Genomic DNA, 20,810 nt, shown 5'->3' with positions numbered 1-20,810 from the left:
ATTTTATCTAATACATCTCCTGCACCTATTGATGATCATATGATTTTTATCATTTTTTGTTAGTGTGGTGTACCACACTGATTAATTGGTGATGTTCAACCATCTTTGCATTCTGGGAATAAGTTCTACCTGACCATGGCGTGTGATCCTTTTAATGTATGGTTAAAATCAGTTGCTAATATGTTGTTGAGGATTTTTGTATCAATGTTCCTCAGGGATAATGGCCTGTAGTGTTCTTTTTTTATGGTGGCTTTGTCTGATTTTAGTATGTGGGTAATGCTGGCCTCACAGAAGCATTGTCTGGAAGCATTCCTTCTTCCTTTTCTTGGAATAGTTTCAGAAGGGTAGGTATTAACTCTTCTTTAAATATTTGGTAGAATTCACCTGTGAAGCTATCAGGTCCTGGACTTTTGTTTCTAGGGAGGTTTTTTTGTTTTGTTTATTTTTTTACTGATTGAATTTCAATACTAGTCATGAATCAACATTTTCTATTTCTTCTGGACTGAGTCTTGGAAGATTGTATGTTTCTAGGAATTTACCCATTTGTTCTAGGTTATCCCATTTTTTGGCATATAATGGTTTGTAGTAGTGTCTTATGATCTTGTGTATTTCTGAAGAATTGGTTGTAATTTCTCCCCTTTCCTTTCTGATTTTATTTATTTGGGCCCTCTCTTTTTTTTTTCTTGAGGAGTCTGGCTAAAAGTTTAACAATTTTGTTTGTCTTTTCAAAGAACTAGCTCTTAGTTTCATTGATTTTTTTTTTTTGTCTCTATTTCATGTATTTCCACTTTGATATTTATTATTTTCTTCCTTCTACTAACTTTGGGTTTTGCTTGTTCTCTTTCTAGTTCCTTTAGGTGTAAGCTTAGATTGTTTGTCTTAAATTTTTTCTTGTTTCTTAGGATGGGTATGTATTGCCATAAATTTCCCTCTTAAAGTACTTTTCTTGTGTCCCATAGATTTTGAACTGTTGTGTTCGCATCTTTATTTGTCTCATGGTATTTATTTATTCTTTCTCTGTTGTCTCATTGTTTGTTTATTATCATGTTGTTTAGCCTCCACATGTTTGTGGTTTTTCCAGTTCTCTTCTTGTCATTGATTTTATTTTCATACCATTACGGTATGAAAAGATGCTTGATATGATTTCAGTCTTCTTAAATTTATTAAGACTTGTTTTGTGACCTAACATGTAACCTTTCCTACAGTATGTTCCATGTGCACTTCAGAAGAACATGTATTCTGTTTTTGGGTAGAATGTTTTATATCTCAGTTAAGTCCATCTGACGTAATGTGTTGTTTAAGGCCACTGTTTCTTATTGATTTTCTGTCTAGATGATCTATCCATCGAAGTAAGTGGGTTGCTAAAGTCCCCTACTATTATTGTATTACTGTCATTTTCTTCCTTTATGTCTGAATTTACTTCTTTTTTTTTTTCCATCAAATCTAGTAAATGTTACCCATGAGCTATCCTGGATAATAGCAGTATCCATTGATAGGCCTGTTAAACACACAAGCAATGAAAAGCCCTTCCAGAAATAATTTTTAGTACTTACCTAGTTATTATATTCCTCTGGAAGACAGTATAAACTCTCTGTTAGAATTATCATTTTTTTAATTCTTTTAACTTAAAATATAGTTTGCCTTATATGTAAATATCTTTTGTATCTAATTACTGGAAGAATGGGGATATAATGTTCTCATAAACTTTTTCCTAAACATTTGACTATGTAAAAAGTGAGGCACAGTACTATCTAAAGATGTGTATATATATGCACACATATGAAAAATACACATGTGTGATTTAGAGGTATGTAGTTCAAGTTTAAAATACTTACCGTATATGATTGACAAGATGACAGTGCATTGTGATTTTTGCCACTGTAGTTTTATGTCACAAAGATATTTCTCTTCTTATTTACTATGACATAACAGGCTACTTTTTATTATCCAGACTATCTTTCTGACTCTTTAGGGGAAAAAAAAAAATAGGACCAAATAGTCAAGTCTCATTATCTATTGACAGTGATAGACAGGAAGCACATGGATATTTAAACCCATTGTCAAATACAGCCTATAAAACTACAGTAGCCAGGATTTTCTACATAGTCCTTCTGAAAGCCTATTGTTAGAATTGCTACTGATAGCTGAGATGGCATTTTTGAATTTCAGTTTCATTTTCTCTTCTTGCCTTAACAAAGATATTAATGAACCATGAGTTGAGTCGAAGTCTTGGAGTGTTTACAGAGCTAGACAATCCAAGCACAAGCACCCCTGAAATACCAATAATTGGACTGACATTTAACTTAATGCATTTCTTACATTTTTGTTGGGTCTGGACTGCCACTGATTTGTGACCAGACATGAAACTAAAGAGGAGTTGTTTGAAAACATGCTTCCTTAGGGAAAAGAATCTTCCATACATTCTCTGCAGAATGAGCAGTGCAGATAGAGAGTTGATTGTGGTTTGATAAAGCACATTTGTGACTTTCTAATTACATTCTCAAATAAAGCTCAGAGTGTGTTTACCTCTGAAAAATGTCACAGTCCAAGGAATGATTTGACCACACCTGTTCCTAATGTGTTAGGGACCTAAAGCATGAGTAAAAATGGAGGCCATGGGCCATATACCGAAATTTAATGTCATAAATAAAGCTCTCAAACTATTAAATAGATGCGACCTATGCTCTTTTTGTGATAATATACCTTCAGTAATGTCCCAGAAGGAAAGATTTGAATTTAGAATTCTTGGACTCCATGAAGTTCATGTCAGAGCATGACATTATGGAGTTGAGTTTTCGCCAGCTCCCCTTTCCTTTTTGTCCTACACAACTAAATTCCATCATGACCCCCCTAAAACAACTGCCCTTGGCCACCCCTTGGGTAAACATAGCTTCTCAAATTCTAAGGATAATCTCTATACACATAGATATGCAACACTTAAAACCATTCCTGTATTCTCCAGAATTCTCCTGGTCTTCCCTAAATCATTGCAGGTTAAATGGGAAATGATAATGATAATGGCTACCAGTGATTATACCTACCAGACATCAGTGTAAGTTCTTTGCATATTTTATCTCAGGTATCAGCATTTTCCCTTCTTGGGGCTAAGTATTTCAATAAACCAAGACAATATATACATATCTCTCCCAATGTATACATATATGTATACATACATACACATACTCACATGTGTGTGTGTATGTACACACATCATTTTAGCTATTGTTATTTCAAGAAGTATGTTTTCAAAGTTGCCTTCCTTCCCTTTCCTCAGTGTAACATTTTAGAAAAACACTACCTTGAAACAAAGCAAAGTTCAGGAAACAAGAACCTAGCTTGACCACTACCTGTAAGTATCCATACAGCAAATCATTTGTTCACATACTAATTCAGTCTTCAGTCCCTCCTAACATTTGGATTGTGGAGAGAGTAATGAACTTGCCTTGATTTTCATAGGGTAAACTGAGGCCTGCCCTCTCCCTTTAACTGCTGGAAAGAAATACAGCACTGCTAGATAATGCTGATCTCAACCTTTGGGATTGAATGATGTGTGGCAGTTAGCCTACTACTTTTTTTTTTTTTTTTTAATTTTTTTTTTCAACGTTTATTTATTTTTGGGACAGAGAGAGACAGAGCATGAACGGGGGAGGGGCAGAGAGAGAGGGAGACACAGAATCAGAAGCAGGCTCCAGGCTCTGAGCTATCAGCCCAGAGCCTGACGTGGGGCTCGAACTCACGGACGTGGGGCTCGAACTCACGGACCTCGAGATCGTGACCTGAGCTGAAGTCGGATGCTCAACCGACTGAGCCACCCAGGTGCCCCGGTGCCTTGGCTTTTTTGAAAAAGGAAATGCCGTATCTGAAGATAGCCCCATCGACTCTCCTGGGGTGTGCTGGAGTGAACTTGTTTTGAAAATGCTGGCTTTGTCAACAGAAATGGAAATCCTTAAAACCGGGATGCCTTGGTGGCTCACTTGGTTGAGCCTCTGACTCTTGGTTTTGGCTCAGATCATGGTCTCATGGTTTGCGAGCTTGAGCCCTGCATCAGGTTCTGCGCTGGCAGCACAGAGCCTGCTTGGGATTCTCTTTCTCTCCTTCTCTCTGCCCCTACCCTGCTTGTGCTGTCTCTGTCTCTTTCGAAATAAATAAATAAGTAAATAAACTTAAAAAAAAGAAATCAGGAAAAAAAACCCAACAGATAAAACAAAGGGAAAAAAAGTAGCCATAGAAACTGAGAAGTAGAATTAAGAGAATGTTGGAAATGATCACAAGCGATTAAGTACACGAATTAATGTCGTTTTCAACATTTGTCCAGTTCTTCAGTTCCTGGTGCCTGCTTTTGGGTTTTTTTTTTTTTTTTAATGTTATTTGTTTTTGAGAGAGAGAGAGAGAGAGAAAGAGCACGAGCAGGGAGGGGCAGAGAGAGAGAGGGAGACATAGAATCTGAAGCAGGCTCCAGGCTCCAAGCTGTCAGCATAGAGCCCGACACAGGGCTCAAACCCTTGAACAGTGAGATCAAGACCTGAGCTGAAGTCAGTCACTTAGCTAACTGAGCCACCTAGGTGCCTTCCCTGGTGCCAGTCTGGTCAGAGCGGGTAGCACGTTCTTGGCTTTCTCTCCTTATTAACTTTCACTTCCCAAAGCCACCTTGAGTAAAGAGACAAATCATAAGAGACTCTTAAGTACAGAGAACAAACAAAGGGTTGTTGCAGAGGAGGTGGGGGATGAGCTAAATGCGTGATGGGCATTAAAAGGGCACTTTTTGCGATGAGCACGGGGTGTCATATGTAAGAGAGGAATCACTGGGTTCTGCTCCTGAAACCAAGACTACACTGTTTGTTAACTAACTTGAATTTAAATTAAAAACAAATAAAAATAAAGACATGTTTAGCCAATCTTCAGAAACTACTCAAAGTGATGCCTCAGTTTACAAAACGAACCAAAAGTAGGTTGGGCTGGGCTGGATTACCGCTGCGCTTTGCTGCACCATCACACGTACGTGCACAGTATTCCTTGGTGCCCACAGCACCCAGGAAGGTTCCCCGTCACGTCTGGAGCAAAAGGAAGGAGCGTGTTTCGGTCTCCGCTTTGAAACTGTCATGTTAATTGCGAACTTTTGCTGAGTCCGTACATTAGGAAAGGTAACCATCTCAGCATGTTAAGATCATAACTGCTAGATTAATGCGTAGAGGCAGCAGCTGTGCTGATGGGAGGCGTTAATGCCTAGATGAGTTCAATCAGACGTGCCGCCTCCAATGTCTTTGTGTGATGGTATTTACTCGATTTCAAATGGACTGCTGAGAAAAATGAAATACAATCTCATGTATCTCGGTCTAGAAAAAAAAAAAAAGATAATGAAATTATTCTCTTGCCGGCTTATATTTTATTAACCTCTGTGGAGTCAACTTTAAAGAACAGATGTCCCTCTAGAGTTGAAACCTTTTGCTAAAAGTGGAGCATTATTAAGTGCAGCTGTGAGTTCTAGGAACGGTGGGGTTGAGTAGAGCAGGTGAGTGTTTTGTTTTGTTTTTTTTTAAACCACTCAGAGAATAATAGGGCATCTTCTGGGGCCAGCCAGAGAGAGAAAGAAAAAAAACATGCAATGCAAATTGCGTACAACTGAATTCTTTCTTCTTGTTCTTCCTTGCAGAGCGTGGAGAAAGTTCTTGTGGAATTCAGTCACCAGGAGTTGTTTGATTTCTATAACAAGGTCTGTATTTTTCAAATAATTTCTGCTGTGTGGGGTTTTGCATAATGTTTCCTTCATTTTTATGAATCCTTATTTTTAAATGTCCTATTATGGCGCTAAGTTCTTTAAACATCCCTTGTAAACACCTTATGTTTCACAGCAGGAAGCTTTGCGGAGATGGAGAGAATCTGACAGCCTAAATCAGGAAGAAAGTGGAAATGGTTTTAATTAAGGCAATAGGATTATTACTTTAACGTAAAGCATTAAGGAATGAACTATGTGGTACCTAGCCACACTGGCACTTTATAATTTAACATTAAATATTTTAATTCTGGGCCCAAGGAAAAAGGGAGGTGCCAAGCCTGTAAAGATTTAACTTTGAGTGCATGTTATGTTTCTTTACAAATACTGACTTTGTAATCCAGGGAAATGTACTCCCCCTCCTCCTTTTCCCCACCTTCAAAAATCTTATGTAGTGATCACTTAAATTAAAACAGCTGAGTATATTTAAAACTGTATTTAGCCCTTTTTTGTTTAAGTGTATTTTTTTTATTTTTGAGAGAAAGAGAGAGAGAGAGAGAGAACGAGTGGAGGGGCAAAGAGAGAGAGAGAGGGAGACACAGAATCTGAAGCAGGCTCCAGGCTCCGAGCCATCAGCACAGAGCCTTATGTGGGGCTCAAACTCATGAACTGTGGGATCATGACCTGAGCCAAGTTGGGTGCTCAACAGACTGAGCCACCCAGGTGCCCCAGGTTTTTTTTTTTTTTTTTTTTAATGTCTAGTTATTTTTGAGAGAGAGAGCGAGCACGCACAAATGGGGGCAGAGAGAGAGAGGAAGACACAGAATCTGAAGCCGACTCCAGGCTCCAAGCAGGGCTCAAACTCACAAACTGTGAGGCCATGACCTGAGCCAAGTCGGATGCTTAACTGACTAAGCCACCCAGACACCCCAAACCATGTTTAGAAATCCTCCTTTACAAATTTGTAAACTTAAATTGCAGGCGTGAATTGTAATATCTTCCCATAAGAAGAAAACTTTTCTGCGTGCTTCATCTGTTGCTGTGTAAATGGATTTAATATGCACGGTTGCCACTGCCATTCTTTCCCTTCTATTTGCAAGTTTCTGAACAAACCTTCATAGCATTTCTCTGCTTTCAGCAACTTGTTCTCTTGTTTTATCTTTATAAATAGCTGGAGACCATACAAGCACAGCTGGATTCCCTGACATGATGTTCTCGAAGACTGGTTTCCCCATCACACTCTTGCCACCTCATCATTCCGCTCTGAAGATAGACTGCCAGGTTGTGTTTTCAGAAGGATTCAGTAGCTTTCTTCTTGTAAATTACCCGGCTTATCACTTCTGAGAGAAATAACTGCCAAGGGAGATCATTGTTTCCAGAGCTTCTAGGACACATCCCCTCCTTCTTTGAACAGCAGCAAACAGTTGTTAAGAATACTTTTGCTTTAAAGGAAACAGCAATAGGGGTGCTTGGGTGGCTCATTTGGTTAAGCCTCCGATTTCCGCTCAGGTCATGATCTCACAGTTTGGGAGTTCAAGCCCTGCATCGGGCTCTCTGCTGACAGCTCAGAGCCTGGAGCCTGCTTTGGGATTCTGTGTTTCCCTCTCTCTCTCTGCCACTCCCCTGCTCATGCTCTGTCTGTCTCTCTCAAAAATAAATAAAAACATTTTTTAAATTTTAAGGGAAAAAAAATAAAGGAAACAGCAGTAAATACCATACTGTTTTTATTGTCTTGTTTTTGCTTTATTGCCTGACCTGTTTATTTTTTACATTTTTGATGACACCTTTATGTATCAAGGAGGGTTCGTGGATAGTCCATGGATGCAAAGTATAATGTGTACCTCGGAATACAGAACGTGGCTATTTATATTAACAAAAGCAAGAACAGAACCAAATGCAATCAGATACTTCCTTTTTCCTTGAATATAATGAGTATGTTTGGTTGGGAAGTAACATAGGAAAGAAATTTAAACTAGAGCTGGTTGTGGTACATCAATTGATTCCAGTGTGAGCTTCTCTGAGCACTTTAATTTTTTCTCTGAGTGTAATGATTTAATAATAGTCTAGGTTTTTGTGCTCTTTTCTTTGTACTGCAAGTTAATAATGATTCACTTCATAGTATGGAAGACGGATTCAGATCGTAAGTAAAAATAATTGTAGTGAGTGTGAAATATGGGTATCCTTAAAATTTTGAAACAGATACCTTTGACACTTTATTTCTGTAAATATGTTAATTAATTTTAGTCAATAAAATTTTTATCTTGTAGAATTAGTTGAAGTCCACAGTGTTTCATGCTTTGACTATATATAAATGTGAGTATGGTTGCCTATAAAAGCAATACTATCAGTTGGATTTTTTATGAAATGAAATATCTGTTCTGTGTTGTTTCCAGAGAGACAGAGGGAGAGGAGCAGAGGAGAAAATGATAGAGACTTAGAGATTAATTTGAGTCAAGCATGACTTTCTGTATAATTATTTTTTTAGGTTTATGTATTTATTTTGAGAGAGAGCATGAGCAGGGGAGGGGCAGAGAGAAAGGGAGAGAGAGAATCCCAAGCAGGCTCCATGCTGTCAGCCTAGAACTCGTTGTGGGACTCAAACTCAGGAACCATGAGATCATGACCTGAGCCGAAGTCAAGAGCCGGACATTTAACTGACTGAGCCACCCAAGTGCCCGTAAGCACAACTTTGTTCATATGAAGGAATTTGATTTCAGAAATGTCCTGTGGCTAAACAAACAGAGCCATCAGGATTAAATGCATCTGCATAATACAAGTGTTAAAGGTGTTTCAAATAAATGTTCAGTATATGGAATTTATGCCATTATTTATGTGTGCTATAATGTTGCTTAGAATTGGGAGTTTGGATTATGTCAGAAAGTAATTTATAGTTGCTGTCCATAGTTGATTAATTTGAAAAGTTTTTTTAACTTTAACTTCCATTGATAAGATATCAGGAAGACATATTTATAATATAATGGCCTTTATTTCCATATCCAGCTTATGGGAGCCGCCTTATTTTTTTATGCTGTGTTCTGCCACTTCCAGAGGGAACTACCTGACTGCTTAAACATTTTGGTAAATATTCTTTCAGACTTCTTATATGCAACAAAACATACATCATCTCAAGTTAAATTTGTTAGGCCTTCCTGACAGTGACCATATGGCTAGGTAGAAGTTTTCATTGGTTTAATGGCCAATTTAACTCCCAGTGTAGGTACCTAAATTAAATGTGACATTCCAAAATGAAATTCTCGATTAGTAGCTCATTTTACACTCCCTAAAAGACCTGCTTTTATGCTCTCTAAAGAGTATATCTAAACCTGTACAAAAATGTGGTAGGTAGTTTTCTCTCCATGAGTCTTGTACAAGAAAGTCTGACCAAAGGCATTGAAGAAAGGACAAGTAGAAGGTGTAATTCCAACTGAGAAGATAATTTCTTCCTGAAATATATTTTCAAAATAATTTTTAACATTTATTTATTTGAGAGAGAGAGACAGACAGACAGAATCTGAAGCAGGCTCCAGGCTCCAAGCTGTCAGCACACAACCCAGTATGGGGCTCGAACCCATGAACTGCGAGATCATGACCTGAGCCGAAGTCAGATGCTTCACCGACTGAACTACCCAGGCGCCCCTTCCTGAAATGTATTTAATTGCGGATCCTTTCATTCCTTAAGGTACCACCATCGTTACAATACACAGGTCAAAGAAAATATCATTCCCAAGCAATATTAAATACATGCTACTTTTTCACAGAAATAAGATGGGTGTAAGGACAAATAGGAACTGAAACCTCTTAGCATTCTCGTGTGAGTGCTTGGCATGAGTATTGAATACAAATAGAAAGGAACCAATTGCTAGAAAGGAACCAACGTGATATTTTTACACCTACTGCAAATAATATCTGAAGTTCTCCAGTCATAATTTGTAATTATTTTGAATTAGGAAAAACCAAAAGTAATAAAGAGGTAACATAAAATTATAGAATCTTATCATCCAGAATGGCTGTTAAAATGACATTTTGGTAGATTTTATTGAAGTGAGTTTTTTTCCTACCCTTATATCTTTCTCGTTCCTTTTTTCTCTTTTTTCTTCCTTTCCTAATACATTGGAATAATACCATAAATACCATTTCGTACTTTGCTTTGCTTATGTAACATTCTACAAGAGCATTTTTCCTGTCCTTTATCTAAAACATAATTTTAATGTATATTAAATAGCCCACCATGTGCATGAGCTATACTTTCTCTAGTTAGCCAATCTGTTGTTGGACATTTAGACTATTTCCAGTTTTTTAACATACTAAAGAACTCATTGGTGCATATTTTTATATCTGTAACCCCAACACTTCATCTGTCATTATATTAGCATAGGTTACTAGGGGTGGGATTATGTAAAAAGTATATAGATATATTTTCCAGTTTTATTATAAAATTATATATTATTATAAAAATAGTAATTTCCCATAGTCAATGTATTATGGGATGGGTCTGGAATCTGAATTTTTTATTTTTCTAGGACTCTCTTTCTACAAAGCCCTTCTGGCTCTGACCAGTCTTTTGCTCTGACTCTATTCTATGAATTTCTCCCTCTTACCTTAAAGAACGTCTTCTACACCTTATTCACTATTCCAGGGCTCAACAAACTATGTTCCACCCACCACTTGTTTTTATCAAGTTTTATTGGAACAAAGCTCTAGTGGACAGGCTCCCAGTGACCCCTGCCTTTTGGTATTCACATTTCACTATAATCCTCTGTCCTTGAGTGTGAACACCACCTGTTACAGGCTCCTAACCACTCAAATATGGCACAGAAATGGTATGTCACCCCCAGGATGGTTATGTTATATAAAATTCTGTCATGCTACCAAACTCACTGTAGAGATTTTCTCCCTTCTCGTCTTTGAAGAAACAAGCTGCCATGTTGTGACAGGGGCTGTCGACACAGCCACGTGGCAGGGAACTGTGGGTGACCTTTAGGAGCTGACCAGTAGCCAATAAGAAGTCGAGGCCCAAGGCCCTCAGCCCTACAGCTGCAAGACAACCTGAGTGCACTAGGAAGTGGATTCTTCCCCAGTCAAGCCTGTGGATGAGAACACAGTCCTAACTGACCGTGGTTGCAGCCTTGTGAGAGTCTACATGAAGGACCCAGAGTCCTGACCCATGGTAATTGTGAGGTAATAAATGTGTGTTGATTTAAACTTCTAACTGTAGGGGACACCTGGATGGCTCAGTCAGTTAAGCATCTGACTTTAGCTCAGGTCAGGATCTCACGGTTCATGAGTTCGAGCCCCACGTGAGGCTCTGTGCTGACAGCTGGGAGCCGGGAACCTGTTTTGGATTCTGTCTCCCTCTCTCTCTGCCCCTCCACTGCCCTCTCAAAACTAAATAAACATTAAAAATTTTTTAATTAGGGGTGCCTGCGTGGCTCAGTTAGTTAAGTGTCTGACTTCGGCTCAGGTCATGATGTCACAGTCCGTAAGTTCGAGCCCCGTGTCGGGTTCTGTGCTGATGGCTCAGAGCCTGGAGCCAGCTTCGGATTCTGTGTCTCCCTCTCTCTCTGCCCCTCCCCTGCTCATGCTCTGTCTCTCTCTGTCTCAAAAATAAAAAAAAACAAGATTTAAAAAAAATTTTTAATTAATCTATAAATAAATGAATAAACATCTAACTGTAGTAATTTGTTAGAGTGTATTGGATAGCTAAAACAACAGCCGTGCTCTTTTGTTTACATGGAATTGTGTCGTCTCTGACTGCTTTTGCACTATAGAAGCAGAGATGAGTAGTCACAAAAGAGTACCTGACCCAGAAAGCCTAAAATATTTACTACACAGCTCTTTGTAGGAAAAATTTGCAGACTCGTGCCTTCTGCCGTGCTTCCCCGGTGCATCCCTAGAGGAATACAGCAGTTGCCATGGGCTACATAAATCTCTAAGGTGGATCTGGTATATGGTTTCGTAGCATCACTGTAATTTTTGCCAGCCACGTGGCCATCAATTGGAAATTACATTTTCCATCCTCTGCAGCTACTATAGCCATGTGACTAGGTCTCACCAATGAAATGTGAGTGGAAATGACATTTGTCTCCAGTTTTCTTTGCCCTCTCTAGGGCTAAAAACAGATTTGCAGCTGGGTCAGCTTTGGCTGAGCAGAGGAGGATAATGCCGTCAGGAGTAGGGAGCAACAAGGTAGAAAGAAGCTGGGTCCCTCAATGTCCTGTCGAGCACTGCTGCTGATACGCTCTTGACAAGCTGCCATCTGTATACCATCACATGAGAAGTTAAACATCTCTGTTTGAGCCACTGTGTTGGGGAACTTTTTAATACAGCTGCTTAACCTCGAGCCTAACTAATATGGGGGTAACCTGATTTTAATTAGCCAGTTATTTAGAGACTTTTTTAAAAGATTTATTTATTTATTTTTTTAAAAAAAAGTTTATTTTTTTGGGACAGAGAGAGACAGAGCATGAACGGGGGAGGGGCAGAGAGAGGAGACACAGAATCAGAAACAGGCTCCAGGCTCTGAGCCATCAGCCCAGAGCCCGACGCGGGGCTCGAACTCACGGACCGCGAGATCGTGACCTGGCTGAAGTCAGACGCTTAACCGACTGCGCCACCCAGGCGCCCCAAAGATTTATTTTTTTTAATGTGAAATTTATTGTCAAATTGGTTTCCATACAACACCTAGTGCTCATCCCGACAGGTGCCCTCCTCAATACCCATCACCCACTTTCCCCTGCCTCCCACCCCCCATCAACCCTCAGTTTATTCTCAGTTTTTAAGAGTCTCTTATGGTTTGGCTCCCTCCCTCTCTTTTTTTTTCCCCTCCCCCTTCCCCATGGTCTTCTGTTAAGTTTCTCAGGATCCACATAAGAGCAAAAACATATGGTATCTATCTTTCTCTGTATGGCTTATTTCACTTAGCATAACACTCTTCAGTTCCATACACGTTGCTACAAAAGGCCATATAGTTCATTCTTTCTCATTGCCAAGTAGTATTCCATTGTATATATATAACCACAATTTCTTTATCCATTCATCAGTTGATGGACATTTAAGCTCTTTCCATAATTTGGCTATTGTTGAAAGTGCTGTTATAAACATTGGGGTACAAGTGGCCCTGTGCATCAGCACTCCTGTATCCCTTGGGTAAATTCCTAGCAGTGCTATTGCTGGGTCATAGGACACACAAAAGTATGGCCAACTAATCTTTGGCAAAGCAGGAAAGAATATCCATTGGAAAAAATGCAGTCTTTTTAACAAATGGTGCTGGGAGAACTGGACAGCAACATGCAGAAGAATGAAACTAGACCACTTTCTTACACATTCACAAAAATAAACTCAAAATGGATAAAGGACTTGAATGTGAGACAGGAAACCATCAAAACCCTAGAGGAGAAAGCAGGAAAAAACCTCTCTGACCTCAGCCGCAGCAATTTCTTACTTGACCCATCTCCAAAGGCAAGGAAATTAAAAGCAAAAATGAACTCTTGGGACCTCATGAAGATAAAAAGCTTCTGCACTGCAAAGGAAACAATCAACAAAACTAAAAGGCAATTGACGAAATGGGAAGAGGTATTTGCAAATGATATGTCGGACAAAGGGCTAGTATCCAAAATCTATAAAGAACTCACCAAACTCCACACCCAAAAAACAAATAATCCAGTGAAGAAATGGGCAGAAAACATGAATAGACACTTCTCTCAAGAAGACATCCAGATGGCCAACAGGCACATGAAAAGATGCTCAACGTCGCTCCTCATTAGGGAAATACAAATGAAAACCACACTGAGATACCACCTCACACCGGTCAGAGTGGCTAAAATGAACAAATCAGGAGACTGTAGATGCTGGAGAGGATGTGGACTAATGGGAACCCTCTTGCACTGTTGGTGGGAATGCAAACTGGTGCAGCCGCTCTGGAAAACAGTGCGGAGGTTGCTCAAAAAAGATTTACTTATTTTTGAGAGAATGCAAGCAGGTTAGGGGCAGAGAGAGAGGGAGACAGAGGATCCGAAGCAGGCTCTACGCTGACAGCAGTGAGCCCAATGCAGGCGCTCGAACTCACGAACCGTGAAACCGTGGCCTGAGCCGAAGTCAGATGCTCAACTGACTGAGCCACCCAGGCACCCTGACAGCATTTATATTTTTAAATTTTTTTTTTTCAATGTTTATTTATTTTTGGGACAGAGAGAGACAGAGCATGAACGGGGGAGGGGCACAGAGAGAGGGAGACACAGAATCGGAAACAGGCTCCAGGCTCCGAGCCATCAGCCCAGAGCCTGACGCGGGGCTCGAACTCCTGGACCGCAAGATCGTGACCTGGCTGAAGTCGGACGCTTAACCGACTGCGCCACCCAGGCGCCCCAGCATTTATATTTTTAAAGAGACATGAATATTTTGTGGCATATAGTTGAGAATACATATACATGTTAAGGAGAAAATGAGAAGCTTTAAAAATCTTTGTGCTGGCAGTCTACAGGCTAAACCCATGAGGCTACTGAGAAGGTCACGCCCCTTCCCCAGTGTGGCTTCCTTGGGGGAAAAGTTTGAGAAGCCTATGGATATGTATTGTAAATTTCCCCCAAAGGCTTCCCATAATCCTTTTTTCCCTGTTGAAGAAGAGGGCCAGGACAATTCTGACTTGTTCTGGCTCATTAGTCAGAAGCTGCTCAGGAATTAGAATGTGAGTTTCAGATGAGTCCATTTTGCTTCCCTGAAACTTTGGTTTTTGTCATCATTATGCAAATAGTTCTACTTGATACAACAGCCCCGTTGAATGCTAAAATTAGGAGCACATTAATTTGAAGGATTTTATAGTAAAGCTTAATGGCATTTATAATTTTAGAGAATTTCAAGGATTTGATCACTGCTCCCTCCCTGCCTCCCCGCCGCCAAACATGTACTTTTGGGGCTTTTAATAGTCCTCTGCTTTTCTCTGAGGTGTGAGGTTGTTCTCGGTGATCGAAGGCCTACGATTTAAATCCAAGCGATGGCAGTTTTCACAGCCTGCTTTGTTTATTTGAAATGGAAAGTTTTTTCTTTCAAAAGAAATAGCCGGCAAAGAGAGGACGGTTGAAGCAGGTCCGTCTAAAAATCTAGAAGATGCCGCAGGATTAGTGAAACTGGCAGGAAAAATAATGAATACGTAATCAGGTTCCCTTAGTAAAAACCCAGAGTTCAGTCATTTTTAGCATCTTTTAATGAGAATCTGAGAATCTCATTTTCTAAATGACTTGGGTTTTTTAAAGTATTTTTTTCTTCCGAGGAATGTAGGTAAAGGACAGAAGGGGAAAGAAAGACATTAATAGTACATTTGCCAGTTGCATTTATTTCTGGAACTGAGTTTTGAAGAACACAATACATCCCACCTGAACTGTTTAAGGAAAAGTCAATAACAAGGTTTTTCTCGTCTGTAATAAATGTAGATTCACCCGGAGGCACAGAGCTGCGTGGTTTCTCAAGGTCTTTCCCCATGCCGCCTTGCTCCCAATGATGCCAGATTTCCTTTTCTGCTGTCTCTAGTCCGCGTTTCACATTCTTCCTACAGGTTCACTTCACACTCTTCTTCCACGCCAGTCACGGACAAAGCTGTCCCCAGAACCAGGTGGCTGTATCACTGCCACCTTGGATGCCTCAGCATCCCTCCCCACCCACAAAAGGGGTTATGCTCTGGCAGCAGAACACAGTAATTTTCCAAGCGATCGGAGAGAGTGGTGACTCATCCATCCCAGGCCATGTGCTCTACTTTGCAAGTCCAGCCTCTCACCCTGTTAACACGCTGATGTAAGTAATCCTGTGGACATCAGGGTCCTTAAGAAGTATTGGCTGAGGGGGTTAACAGAGTACATAGTTTTCCTCCCCACGCCTCTCTTATTTTTACAGTACCATCTGAATTCTTTAAAACAAACAAAACCAGGGCACCTGCATAGCTCAGTCAGTTAAGTGTCCGACTTCCGCTTGGGTCGTGATCTCTTAGTTCGTGGGTTCAACCCCCGCATCGGGCTCTGTGCTGACAGCTCAGAGCCTGGAGCCTGCTTCAGATTCTGTGTCTCCCTCTCTCTCTGCCCCTCTCCTGCTCACACTCTGTCTGTCTGTCTCTCTCTCTCTCTCTCTCTCTCTCTCTCAAAAATAAATAAAAAAAGATTTTAAACAAAACCATCATAACTCTCAGATTTACAAGAGTACCTTTCAAACTGATTTGGCAATATGTTAGTCATCCCACCAGGGAATGGCCACATCTCTTCTGGGGAGGATCTCTGGAAAGTCACTGAGCCTTCATTCATCAAGCAGAAAATGTACCTGCACAGGGTAACAGCCGGCTAACCTGCTAGACACCCAGCTTTCTCCCATCCAGAGTGTTAAGATAAAGCAAGATCTCCCACTGCTCTGAGATATGTGATAGTCATGAAGTTGACCCAGACAGGTTTTTGGTGCCGATGTCCTGAAGACTGGAAAGCAATTACATTCCTACCAAATTCAGAGATGATTTATGTAGCAGGGTCAAATGAGGTGCTCCGGAAAGACATCAGCAACCCTCTTACATAGAGGTGTATGTAAAGTATATATAGACTTTGTGAGCTCATCATCCAGATTTTAATTTCCTGTCAAAGAGTCTACCTTGATTAATGACACACACATACACATACTGCCTACAAAGAGGCTTTCCTCACTGGTGTGGGGCGATTCAGTGACAAGGTTTTAGAGGTCTCCACTTACATGGCACAGATTGTTTCAGGTCATCCCAAATACACAGGCGGGGCAAAAATTCGAAAATGTTCACCTAGATAAGGCAGGATGCAAGCAAGGTGCAGAGAACCATGAAGAAAGCTGTTTAGTAACATTAAAAAATTTTTTTTAATATTTATTTACTTTTGAGAGAGAGAGTGTGTGTGTGTGAGCAGGGGAGGAGCAGAGAGAGAGGGAGACACAGAATCCAAAGCAGGCTCCAGGCTCCGAGCTGTCAGCACAGAGCCTGACGTGAGGCTCAAACTCACAAACCATGAGATCATGACCTGAGCCAAAGTCAGACGCATAACCGACTGAGCCACCCAGGTGCCCCTGTTCAGTAACATTTTAATTAAAAATCTCCCTATGCAGCCAACTGTGTTTTTAGATGGAGAGTCCAGGGTGAGGGATGATTTTCTTCTTGAGTGATGATTTATAACATCCAGCTTTTCTACCTCATGGCCAAAAGTCCTCTCACTGTCCAAGTTTTGGTGTTTCTTACTGCATCATATGTTCTGCACTGCATGTGGTCTCAAGTGATTAGAGTAGTAATAAAAAGCAAGTCTGGATGCATCAACCTTCTGGACTTGCAGATTACCCAGAGCATGTGTGCCTCATTCAGCAGGCTCGGAGAACTTTGGGAACAGTTGCCTTCACTAGGGATGCTCTTAACCTCCCTTTGTGTGTTTGGGTCAGTGACCTTACTAAGTTCTGCCTGGCAGGCTTAGATGTGTTGATAGGTGCCCTGAGCTGTTGGACCAGGAGAGTGTAACCACCATCTGTAGGGTTATTCCTTCAGGCACTCTCTGAGAATCTGCCCAAGTGTGCTGATGTTAAGAGTGCTATGATTCCCCTCTACTGGCTTCCAGGAACCACTCTCCCATTCCTGATTTTCCTGGGTCATTTTCCTGGGGTTCATGGTATTCCCTTAAATGCATTTATACTTTTGGATCCCTTTTCTTTAGGTTACACTTTCAGTTAAATTTACAATCTGGATAATCTCAAAGACATTTTAAAATTACTTCCTTTTTTTTTAACAAAAATCCTCACTAGAGTTTCTATGGTTTTAATTTTTTTTTAATGTTTATTTTTGAGAGAGAGAGAACACAAGCTGGGGAGGGGTAAAGAAAGAGAGGGAATCAGAGAGGGAATCACAAGTAGGCTCTGTGCTGCCAGCAGAGAGCGCTATGCAGGGCTTGAACTCAAGAACCATGAGATCATGACCTGAGCCGAAGTCAGACACTTAACCAACTGAGCCACCCAGGCATCCCAATAGTATTTCTATTAAAAAGTTCAAATATTCTTAAATGCTAATAAGCGTCATTCTACTTTAGCCCTATTTCTGCCTTCTCATTCTACACAATTTTATATGTCTGTCTTTATTTTTTTAATTCCAGTATGGTTAGCATACAATGCTATATCTGTTTGAAGTATACCCTATAGTTATTCAACACTTCCATACATCACTCGGTGCTCATCGCAGCAAGTAAGCTCCTTAATCCCCATCACCTATTTCCCCCACCCCCTTCCCTCTGGTAATCATCAGTTTGTGCTCTATAGTTAAGAGTCTGTTTCTTGGTTTGTCTTTCTCTGTCTTTTTTTTTTCCTTTGCTCATCTGTTTTGTTTCTTAAATTCCACTTATGCATGAAATCATACGGTATTTATCTTTCTCTGACTGCATCATACTTCCTAGCTCCATCCATGTCATGGCAAATGGCAAGATCTCATTCTTCTCATGGCTGAATAATGTTCGTGTGTGTGTGTGTGTGTGTATACTACACCTTTATCCATTTATCTATCGATGGACCCTTGGGCTGTTCCATAATTTGGCTATTGTAAATAATGCTGCAATAAACATAGGAGTGCATGTGTCCCTTTGACTTAGTGTTTTTGTATTTAATTTCGGGGTAAGTACCTAGTATTTATCTAGTTGTACAATTACTGGGTTGTAGGGTAGTTCTATTTTTAACTTTTTGAGGAACCTCCATACTGTTTTCCAGACTGGCTGCACAAGTTTGCATTCCGACCAACAGTGCAAGAGCGTTCCTTTTTCCTCCACATCCTTGCCGATACTTGTTATTTCTTACGTTTTTGACTTTAGCCGTTCTGACAGGTGTGAGATTATATCTCTTTGTAGTTCTGACTTGCATTTCCCTGATGATGAGTGATGTTGAGTATCTTTTCATGCATCTGTTGGCCATCTGTATGTCTTCTTTGAAGAAATGTCTTTTCATGTTTTCTGCCCATTTTTAGTTGGATTATTTGTTGAGTTGTATTCTTTATATATTTTGGATACTAACCCTTTATCGGATATGTCATTTGCAAATATCTTCTCCCATTCCATAAGTTGCCTTTTAGTTTTATTAGTTGTTCCATTCATTTGCACAGGTTTATTTTAATGTAGTCCCAGTGGTTATATTTATTTTTTTTCCCTTGTCTCGGGAGACCTATCTAGAAAAATGTTGCTATGACTGATGCCAGAGACCTTACTGCCTATGCTCTCTTGTAGGATTTTTATGGTTTCAGATCTCATATTTAGATCTTTAGTCCATTTTGAGTTTATTGTTGTGTATGGTGTAAGAAAGTGGTCCAGTTTCATTCTTTTGCAATCTGCTGTCCAGTTTTCCCTACACCATTTGTTGAGGAGATGTTTTTTTTTTTTTTTTTTTCTCCCCATTGGATATTCTTTCCTGCTTTGTCAAAGATTAACTGACCATGTAAGTGTGGATTTATTTCTGGTTTTTCTGTTCTCTTGCATTGATCTTTTGTCTATTTATCTGTCAGTACCATAGTATTTTGATTACTATAGCTTTGTAATATAACTTGAAGTCTGAAATTGTGATGCCTCCAGCTTTGCTTTTCTTTTTCAAGATTGCTTTGGCTATTTGGGGTCTTTTGTGGTTCCATATACACTTTAAGATTGTTCTAGCTCTGAAAAATGCTATTGCTATTTTAAGGGATTTCATTAAATGTATAGATTGCTTTGTGTACTATATGCATTTTAACAATATTTGTTCTTCTGATATGTGAGCATGGAATGTCTTTCCATTTCTTCGTGTCTTCTTCAGTTCTGTCATAAATGTTTTATAGTTTTCAGAGTACAGGTCTTTCGCCTCGGTTAGGTTTATTCCTAGGTATTTTATTATTTTTAGTGCAATTATAAATGGTATTGTTTTCTTAATTTCTCTTTCTGCTGCTTCACTATTAGTATATAGAAATGGAATAGATTTCGGGGTGCCTAGGTGGCTCAATCTGTTAAGCATCCGACCTTGGCTCCAGTCATGATCTCGTGGTCCCTGAGTTCGAGCCCCATGTCGGGCCCTGTGCTGACAGCTCAGAGCCTGGAGCCCACCTCGGATTCTGTGTCTCCCTCTTTCTCTCTCCTCCCCCTACCTCATGCTCTGTCTCTCTCTTCTCAAAAATAAGTAAACGTTAAAAAAAATAAAAAAAATAAAAAGAAATGGAATAGATTTCTTCACAGTGATTTTGTATCCTGCACTTTTACTGAATTCACTTGTCAGTCGTAGTAATTTTTTGGTAGAGTCTTTCAGGTTTTCTGTATGTCAGTTAATTGCTATATTTAGCTGTTATTTAGTTAATTGCTATATTTAGTGTATTCTGTGCTGGGACATCCAGGTTACAAAAGTGTCTACTTGAAAAGCTGGGGCCTCAAAAAGTCTAATTTTCTTTCTGTGGAATCCTATCTTTGAGAAGAGAGTAATTGCCCTATAATTAAATAATTACTCCCTATTTCATCAGCTAAGACTAAATATGTATTCTACATTTTACTAAAGAATCATATATTTTATTATTTCACAAGCTTCTCTGTACAAGTTTTAAATAGAACATTTATTGTGCAGAGAGGGTGAATGTTTTATAGGGGAAAACTATTTCTAGTTCTCTACTTACTTTCCTATTGTCCCTATTAACTGTCTCTCTTTGTGTGTGTGTCTCTCTCTCTCTCTCTCTCTTTCCAGTGTCTCTTAAGGGAAAATGATTTGCCATTCCATTGGATCAATTATAAGATATTGGTTGTCATCATACTATACGTAGAAAACTCTAAAGGCTCCACTAAAAAACTCCTAGAAGAAATAAATTGATTCAGTAAAGTTGCAGAATATAAAGTTAATAGCTAGACATTGGTAGTGTTTCTATACACTAATAACAAAAGTAGCAGAAAGAGAAATTAAGAAAACAATTCCATTTATAATTGTACCAAAAATAATAAGATACCTAGGACTAAATTTAACCAAGGAGGCGAAAGAACACTACTCTGAAAACTATAAAACATTGATGACAGAATTTGAAGAAGACACAAACGGAAAGATATTCCATGTTTGTGGATTGGAAGGGTTCATAATTGTACAGTGTCCA

General features: G+C 39.6%; 2 protein-coding genes across 5 annotated transcripts in view; both read left to right on the top strand.

The window, feature by feature from the left end:
- Nucleotides 1-7,426, top strand: part of COMMD10 (COMM domain containing 10) — a 219,471-nt gene extending 212,045 nt beyond the window's left edge. For all 4 annotated transcript variants that reach the window (XM_025924332.2, XM_086705797.1, XM_086705783.1 and 1 more), the window contains exons 6-7: nucleotides 5,651-5,710; nucleotides 6,882-7,426. In XM_025924332.2, coding sequence (XP_025780117.1) covers nucleotides 5,651-5,710; nucleotides 6,882-6,920 — 99 coding nt within the window. In that variant the 3' untranslated portion in view covers nucleotides 6,921-7,426. The remainder of the gene's footprint in view (nucleotides 1-5,650; nucleotides 5,711-6,881) is intronic.
- A 2,888-nt stretch (nucleotides 7,427-10,314) lies between these two features.
- LOC147584535 (uncharacterized) overlaps nucleotides 10,315-20,810 on the top strand; it is a 59,747-nt gene continuing 49,251 nt past the window's right edge. The window contains exon 1 of the mRNA XM_086705773.1: nucleotides 10,315-10,888. Within this exon, the coding sequence (XP_086561899.1) occupies nucleotides 10,875-10,888 (14 nt within the window). The 5' untranslated portion in view covers nucleotides 10,315-10,874. The remainder of the gene's footprint in view (nucleotides 10,889-20,810) is intronic.

Source organism: Puma concolor, chromosome A1 (genome assembly GCF_028749965.1).
Source record: "Puma concolor isolate L17-30 chromosome A1, mPumCon1.1.hap2, whole genome shotgun sequence".
Taxonomy (NCBI): Eukaryota; Metazoa; Chordata; class Mammalia; order Carnivora; family Felidae; genus Puma; species Puma concolor.
This window is presented reverse-complemented; position numbering and strand designations above follow the sequence as displayed.